The sequence below is a fragment of the Nanorana parkeri genome, unplaced genomic scaffold, assembly GCF_000935625.1.
Source record: "Nanorana parkeri isolate BGI_ZX_2015 unplaced genomic scaffold, ASM93562v1 scaffold23, whole genome shotgun sequence".
NCBI classification, from domain to species: Eukaryota; Metazoa; Chordata; class Amphibia; order Anura; family Dicroglossidae; genus Nanorana; species Nanorana parkeri.
The window spans coordinates 3,272,630-3,281,798 of NW_017306291.1; the positions used below are offsets into that span (position 1 = coordinate 3,272,630).

At 42.1% G+C, this 9,169-nt stretch overlaps 1 protein-coding gene across 1 annotated transcript in view; it reads left to right on the forward strand.

Moving 5' to 3' along the window:
• RSU1 (Ras suppressor protein 1) overlaps window positions 1-9,169 on the forward strand; it is a 121,363-nt gene that overhangs the window by 3,063 nt on the left and 109,131 nt on the right. The window contains exon 3 of the mRNA XM_018564123.1: window positions 2,095-2,145. Coding sequence (XP_018419625.1) covers window positions 2,095-2,145 — 51 coding nt within the window. The remainder of the gene's footprint in view (window positions 1-2,094; window positions 2,146-9,169) is intronic.

The window sequence follows — 9,169 nt, forward strand, 5'->3', positions numbered from 1 at the left end:
CTCTGTCCGGCGTCGTTTCCCATCAGCACATGGTGTGGCTGGTTCGAGGAGCATGCGCTCTCTCCGTTCAGCCCAGCCGCTGCTACAGAGGGAGACAGAGCGCACTGCGCATGCTCAGTGTTTGAGCCAGCCGGAGTGCATGCGCAATTTTAAATGTGCAGTGCTGTTTATATCTTTAAGCAGACCTTGCACCTAAATAACAAGGCTAGATTATTTAGTGCAACCACCCTCCCCCCTTGCAGTTTAAACCCCCATAAAAAATCTTTTTTGTGGGGGAGTTAGATTAAATACTTACCTTTCCCTGGCTTCCCTTCATGGGTGCTAAGTGAGGGTGATGTTCTCCTCCTTCCAGCAAGATCCCAGGGAATGTAGGGGAGCCAGCTCTCATGGAGAAGGTGGTCCTTGCCAGATTTGGAGTACTCCACATCCTCCAGATCTCATCAGCAGGAGAATGACATCACCCTCTGAAATTTGGAAGCCAGGTATAAAGTTAGGTGTTACACCCAAGCACTGTACTGTGGATCGATGAGCCTATAAGGCTCACCGCCTAAGTTTAGCAGCTTCTAGCTAGTTCGGTTTTTCTTCTTTTTTCTCCTTCCATAAGTGCAGGTTTTGTCCTTCAAAAAGTTAGGTGTATTCATCTACATTTATTTTCTCTACAGGTCTACAGGTGTTTTTTTTTTTTTAAGGTAATACATCATTACCTGTGAGCAGCACAGTGGCATAATGGTTAGCACTGTCGGTCCCTGGTTCAAATCCTGGTCAGAACACTATCTGCAAGGAGTTTGCGTGTTCTCCCTGTGCTTGCTTGGGTTTTCTCTAGGTACTTCGGTTTCCTCCCACACACCAAAACCATGCTAGAAGGTTAATGGGCTCCTGTCTAAATTGGCCCTGTATGTATGATAGGGACCTTAGATTGTAAGCTCCTTGAGGGCAGGGACTAATGTAAATTGTCAGCACGATATGAATACCAATAATGAATAAATATATTTCAGCAAGTGTGGGGAGGGGCACACTAAAAAAGCAGACTCCACGAAAAGAAAAGATCGCAGGTTTTTGTATTGCAGTCAATATAAACATACTTTTTGTATTTTATACATTCATATGTGTATTACATTTATAAAACCGTTTTAGATGTTTACACGTTAGGGGGTGAGCGTCAGTTTCGGGTTCACCATAAGTTCAACCGGAACCAAAGCTGTTCCCAGTTCACTGAACAGGCAAATGTTTTGATGCCCGCCCTCAGAACCTCTGTCTTTGTCCTAGCAACCACTGACACTGCGTGGCATGCATAGCATCATTGGTAGTTAAGTCGCACAGCAGCATTGGTTGCCAAGATGCTGGGGGACCCACAGCATCATTGGTTGTCATGGTGCACCAGCCTGCATCCTAACAACCAGTGACGCTATGTGGCACTGGGTTTGATTCGCTTAGACATTCATCAAACCTGGATTTGTGGCTGGGTTTGACGAACATCCATGCGAACCTGACCCAGGTCAGTGTGCTCATCACTTTTTACAATTGCTGGGTGTAACTGATTTTTTTTTTTTTTTTTACTGGTATGTTTTTGTATTGTATTGTATTGTATTGTATTGTTAACTAGCATAAAAATAAAACCCAGGCTATCCCACCTCTCCTGCTGTGTAGAAGGTACCCACCAGTGTCTATATTTACTTTTCCCACCCTTGTATCCCCCCTCGTTTCTTCTGTAGCTGGCCTTTATTATAATGCAAATAGTGCTTATACCACAGGGTTGGAGCACGCATGTTACCAGGCATACGCAACCCCATGTGGAAGCATTTGAGCCTACGTATTGGATACCCAGGTACCAAGCACGCCATTGTGGGAGGGCAAGGGGAGTGTGCACGTTTGCCTTATACCCAGGAGAATGGAATTTTCACCAGGGCTGCACTGTGGATTGGGCCAGGGGATACGAGCTGGGAAAGTAAGTCAAGCCATCAGATGATGCCTACTACAGGTGTAACTGGTGTCTTCTGTCATTAATATGGGTCTTCTTTACAGCTGCCAGTTATGTGTATTTCCTAAAATGAAATTTTAAAATTAAAATTTTGACATTTCTTCTTCCTTTTCCAGTCACCTTGTCTCACATCACCCAACTCATCCTGAGTCACAACAAGCTGACCAGTAAGTACATTTGTCCAGCATATCTTCTCTTTGCGCACTCCTATTCTAGAATGTAACTTGTCCTGCTTGATTGAGATATAAATATGTTTTTGCTCATCTGCCTGGACCTATACACAGAATATTCATTGCTATGTTAATATTAAAATCTTTTTTTTTAGAACATATTGATATGGCTGTAAACGACGTGTATATGTCTTTTGAAATTGTGATGTGATCAGTCATTGACCCCTTATATAAAGGCAAGCTGTGAGGATAAAAATATGGGAGCCACCATTGTTGACTTGGTCCATGGTTGTCATCATTGTCCTGGCCTAACCACCTAGTGAGTCAATGAACTGGAATAAATAAGAAGAGCCACCAACTAGTAGAACAGTAAATTTCAGGCAGGGACACATCCACACACTTCAGGCTTGTTCACCCTATGTCAACGGAGCTGCATTTTTCTGCACCACCGCACACTTATGGTTTGAACAGTGAAGGGGGGGGGAAACCCACTGAAAATTAAACTTGTCTTGCTCGCTCTTCAACACACGGAGCCACCATCACAGGGCAAATATGCAGATATGGACTTTTCTCTGATTTCCATGATCTGTACATGTGTTCTAGCTCTGTGATTCAGAATACATTGAAGCCCTCTTGACCCCAGACATGCAGCTAACATTTATAAGCAGTCAGCAATGGTATCAGTTGTATTTTTCTCTTGACAAGTATAATTTAGAGCAGAGCACCAAGTGTGCGTTCCCTGTGACTGAACGGAGATATCACCCTAAATGCTGCACTGCCCCAAATGTTGCCCGCAATGTCTGAACAAATTTAGACACCGCTATCCCTTTAACTGGTTGCCGTCTGGCCGATTTGTCAGTAAACAGATGGATGTGGCCTGACTGGGTGGGCTTGCACTCGGGAAAGCTTGAAAAATTCAGACGCTGGATACATACAAGTGTTCGGGCAGGTATAGAGCCACTCGATCACATGTATGGTGCGGAAAGTGTGCTCTCTGCCACCGCCGTTGGCTATCCCAGTCTCTGCTGTCCTCCGTGCGGGCCTGGGATTGGCATGGCAGGTCACTGTGGCTGGATCAGAGGAGAGATCAGCACATTCCACTGGCTGAACTCCCCTCCAATCACTGAATGCGGACGTGATGTGAATTACATCACTTCCAGTTTCAGCCTGTCATTCTTTCGGCTGCTGTAACCAGTGAAGAAGCAGATTTTTGGGGGTCCCTAGGTGACATTAGGGTTTTAATAGACCGCTGGTGTTTCCTAAAGAGGACCAGTCGCTGTATATGTGCTATCACATACAGGGCTTATTATCCAACTATGTGATGGCAATAAAGTTGAGTATAAAAAAAAAAGCAAGTTTAACCACTTGCTGACTGGGGTGTTAAACCCCCTTCCTGTCCAGGCCATTTTTCAGTATTCAGCGCTCCGGTCATGCAACGCTGTACTCAAATTAATTTTATACCATTTTTTAGGGACAGGTAGAGCTTTCTTTTGGTGACATTTAATCACCCCTGGGGTTTTTATTTTTTTACTACATAATGAAAAAAGTACCGAAAATTTTGAAAAGAAAACCTGTTTTCCCTACGTTATGTTATAAACATTTATCAGCACCCAATTTTTTGGTAAAATTTAAAAGATGGGGTCACATCGGGTAAATCAAACATGTCCAGCTTTAAAATTGTGTGCGCCCGCGAAATTGCAAAAAACTACCATTTAGTTTAGTGTTATCAGTAATTAAAATTCATTTCAGTACAGCGTTTCATCATTAAATAAATGTCAAAGTACCTCAAAGCTGAATACTGAAACAATGGCCTGGACCGGAAGGGGGTTTAACACCGAGGTCATCAAGTGGTTAATCTTTGCAATTCTGTTTCTGGGATAAAGTTTAGGTTAGGGCCCATTTCACACGGGCTGATCAGGAGAGGATCCATGCAAACTGTATGGACACATCTGTGTCCATACAGTTTTTTTTTTCATCCACCTTGCGATGGAGGAAAATACGGAAACTGCTAGACCCCATGTCAGTCTATGGGGAATCTGATGGACATGTGTCCGTTTACATCAGATTACCCCCGATCCAGCACAATCTAGTCTGGCGTAACAGATCTCCGATCCATCAGTAGCGCCAGACCCGGCGGGACTAACTGGGTGTAAACAGACGCTCGTTCGTTTACACACGGCTGCCCATAGACTTGCATTGGGCATCAGATCGGGTCCACCTGAAAAACTGATAGGCGAGCAAGCACTATTTTTTCTGACAGGACCGAATCGCAGGCAGTGATGTGCCACGCGTTCCAGTGCGGCCGATCGCATTGCAGCCGGAGGACGTGGCTATGGTGCCATTCACTTCGATGCACCGGCCCGCCCCACAACAAAGTGAGCTGGCCGGAATGCAATCCAGTGCGTTCTGGCCACAATCGGGCCGGAACACACTAAGGATGGTGTGAACTAGCCCTCAGACAAATCTTACTTGTGCTGATTGTACTTCTTTGACCAATACTGTGTACAAGTCTGACTTACCAGGCTTACAATGCAACCATTGTGAGTTACAGGTGAAACTCAAATAATTAGAATATGGTGCAAAAGTAATTGCAGTAAGTGCTGCAAAAGGGGCCCAAACCAAGTACTGAGTACATATGCATGCTTGTACTTTTCAGAGGCCCGATATTGTTCTATGTACAATCCTTGTTTTATTGATTGCATGTAATAATCTACTTTTTTGAGGTTGTGGATTTGGGGTTTTCATGAGCTGTAAGCCATAATCATCACAATTATGACAAATCACGGCTTGAATTATCTTGCTTTGCATGTAATGAGTCTATCTCATATATTGGTTTCACCTTTTAAGTGGCATTAGTGAAATAAGTGAACTTTGCACGCTATTCTAATTATTCGAGTTTCACCTGTATTTGTTAACTATAGAAAACTTACATTGTATCAGACCCTCTTCCCTAAAGTTTCAACAGACATTCATGTATTTGCTTGAGTATACAAAGAGAATTCATTAAAAATGTTTACTGCCTGTTTTGTAGTAAAGTAGGGTTCTTGTGCACCCTTTGAAGTTACTTTGCCTACGATGGGTTCACTTTAATATTAAAAAAGAAAAATTGGTGTGCTGTGACTCCTTCAGAAAGGGTACTGCAATGGAAGTCATTACTGTCAGTGCAGGTAAAGCAGGTCTGCAGAATGGCAGCACCTCGTGCTAGAATCTCTCTTTGCTGAAGACTGTGTAATATATTCCGTGCCCGAGGCAGCTGGAGGGCTACAAGTCAGAGCTATCATTTCTAGTTTTAGATGGGCTTTTCCCCTGGAAGAAATGTTGGTCATTTACCTGAATAAACAAAAATGGCTCTCAACAGCTGCAATGGGACTGGAGGCTGCGTTCTTGGCCTTGGCAGATGTTGGCAATGGGCTGGGGATTGGGGATTGAGCTTTGATTAAAGATAAAAACATACACGGTAGAGCATGGAATTTAGACTTTGCCGCTCCGCACATCCTCTATAGTAGGTGGACTTTTCTCTACAAAGCATGGACTCCTCTGTGGGTAAATGGAGCTGTCGCTAGGACAAGGGTTAGGGTTCAAAGCTTATTGGGGTAGTTAAAGTAAAGTTTCTTTTTTTTATTTAATGTAAACAGTTGCAAAGAAATGGCAAGTTAAATGTAGTGCATACATATACTGTATACCTGCACATCTGTGGGGGCATTTATCAATTCTGTGGCACAGCAAAGCAATGCTGAACGTGATTGGCGTGACAGATTTACTACAAAGTTATAGGTTTTTTTTTTCTTGTTTTTTTTTTAACTTACTCCCTCAGCTGCTCTAGGCCCCCATTCACATTGAGTGAAAGTATTTTCAGGCATTTATGAAGTAATTTTTGTTGAGGGAAATGTGCATTTTTGATGCATTTTCATGTGTTTTCATTGTTCAGGCATTTTTTTTGTTTTGGCCAATGAAAAGCAGTTTCCTCTGTGACATCATATGCCATCTGCTTCCTAGTTTTTCTGAGGTGTTGTGTTGTCTTGTGCTATTAGAGACAAATTAAAAAAATAGTCACCAGCACTTTAAAGCGACTTCTGTCAATTCTTTATTGGCAAAAAAAGGTAATTCACAATGTGTAGCACGTTTCAGAACCATTTTGGTCCCTTCTTTAGGCAAACCCGAGTGCTATTAGAGCTCCAAATCAAGAGGACAGCCTTCCATACAGGGGTGGTTGCCCTGAAGGTCAGGGTAGCTCCTGCACTCCTGGGCAGCAATGGTAGAATCTTATAAATACAAAGGGGTCATAGATGTGAGATGGCAGTTACTCAATACAGACAACCCACTGGTCATCCATTTTAGGGGAAAACCAATTGTGACAAAACATTTCTTAATACTTTGTTCCCTTAGAATAAAGGTCATTGGACACTCGGCTCTCCTTTGACAGGATTATTTATATTTCGCTGAGCTGATCATATATGATCTTGATGTATCCAGCAGTACCTGATTGAGCCCGCTTGTCCAAATACCGTACTGTGTCTAATGCCACCTTAAATTAAATCTGGTGCCAAGCTATGGACTTTCAAGTATTTACACATTCTTAAAGTGACACTAAACTCAGGAGTTAAATCTTGAAAAAAAATTCAAGCACCTCAATTATTAACAAAAATGTCTCTTATTTGTCTATCCTCGGCTGTAGATCCTCCAATCATCTCTGAATTGGTGCTGACACTGTCCTTCCTTCTGGAGGGGGGCTACTTTTGTTCCCCATGGTCCCTGTGTGTGTTGTAAAGTAGTCACCACTCCAAGCTCACTCCCGGATGGACTACAATCTCAATGCAACTTAGTACACTAAACATGAGATTGTAGTCCATCACGGGAGCGAGCTTGGAGTGGTGACTACTTTACAACACACACAGGGACCCTGGGGAACAAAAGTAGCCCCCCTCCAGAAAGAAGGGCAGTGTCAGCAGAGATAATTTGAGGATCTACAGCCGAGTGATACACAGATAGGATATATTTATGTTAATAGTTATGGTACTTGAATGCATTTTTAAGATTTAACTTCTGACTTTAGTGTCACTTCAACAAACTGTAAATGAGCTTTAAAACAATCTTTACTGTGGCTACAGACACTGGGGAGCAAATAATCCTCAGAGTTCACAGCTCAAGCAGGGAAGTGACCAAAGTAAGCCATTCTCACATTGGCTTAGTGCGTCTTGCTCCACCCTCCTAGCAGTGATTGGCTCAGCAGCTGAGTTCCTCTCTTCCAAAACCACCTGCTGTGCATTTACATTAGAGATTAAAAGGCTGGAAGACTTCTAAATCATTGTTCATGGGAGTTGGGATGTTGAGAGAATGATTTGTATGACTTCAGTACGTCTACTGTAAAATTTGAGGATTAATCTCTCCACAGTTGCCTACAGCTAGAGAGATCAGGGCTTGTTGTAAAGCTCATTTATTGATTGTGTACAGGTGAAACTCGAATAATTAGAATATCGTGCAAAAGTAATTGCAGTAAGTGCTGCAAAAGGGGCCAAAACCAAGTACTGAGTACATATGCATGCTTGTACTTTTCAGAGGTCCGATATTGTTCTATGTACAATCCTTGTTTTATTGATTGCATGTAATAATCTACTTTTTTGAGGTTGTGGATTTGGGGTTCTTGGGGTTTTCATGAGCTGTAAGCCATAATCATCACAATTATGACAAATCACGGCTTGAATTATCTTGCTTTGCATGTAATGAGTCTATCTCATATATATTAGTTTCACCTTTTAAGTTGCATTAGTGAAATAAATGAACTTTGCACGATATTCTAATTATTCGAGTTTCACCTGTATATATTTAAATGTCTTTTTGAAGGTCTGTGGCTACCTGTTCACTTTAAGGCTTCGCTTGCAAATATTCCTGGGAAAAAGGGAAAGACTCTTTCCTGCAATAGGAAGAATGGTGGAATGCTTTGCATGCTTCCAGGCTGTGGCTCTGTACTGTATATGCTGACACTGCTTGGTGGGACATTATATGGCACATGAGTGTGAAGAACCCTTAACAACTATGATGTAAGGATTTTGTTTTAAGAATTGTTTGGATGCCTTTATTATTCAGGACCCACAAATACTTCAAATGTATCGCACTTCATTCCACCTTTTCCAAACATGTTGTGTCCTTTTTTCCCTTTTTAAAAGACCGTTTCCTGTTTGTTCCTTTTGTTTCATTTATCAACCTCGTGTTCTCTACCTGTCTAAAGATATTAACTGAGCTGCCAGATTTCTTGTTCCTGAATGTCCAGCCTCACAGCAACAGAGATTCAGACATTTATGACCTAATCAGATAAAGCACATTAATTAACTGCCTCCTCGGATGACACTCTCCCTGACAGGAAACCGCTTGGCAGGGGCCACTGGTCTGCTCTAAGGTCAAATTAGCATCTATGCCGCGATTTGTGGCATTTCATTTTGTTGCTGTTTGTGCGGCTTTGGCATGAATACATCCAGTGGATGTCCAAATACTGTAGCCGAAAAGAATATTTGTGTAGTTTCTTAAATGTATTTTAAAACTAAAAAATGTCCCGTACTTAAAGGTACACTCCAACCACACCGAAACTTCCCGTCGTAACACTCACATAATGTATCTCGCCTTGGCATTAAGTACATCAGGCCAGTCCTATAGTTTCAGGTAAGAAGGTGTCATGTAGTACCGAGCTTGTTATTCTGCAGGTCAAGAATTCCCAGTTCTGCCTACATAGATCTTTCAGTCGGGTTATGCATCTGTCTGATCATTCAAAGATAAATTATTTTGGCATTACAAGGAAAGAAGCAAAAAGCAGAAATTGTATGATACGGAACATTTTGACATTTCTTTTTAGCTTAATAAATGACAATTGCAATGTCATATTTACAGGCGTTAAGCATAAAACTACTACTGCAGCTTTTCTTGACCTTGCTTTACTGTTGCTATGCTGTGAATAGTCTCTTTTATAAAACACACCTCATTTCCTTGTGCTTAAAATATACAAAATGCATTAGAATCTGTAGCTGCAGCT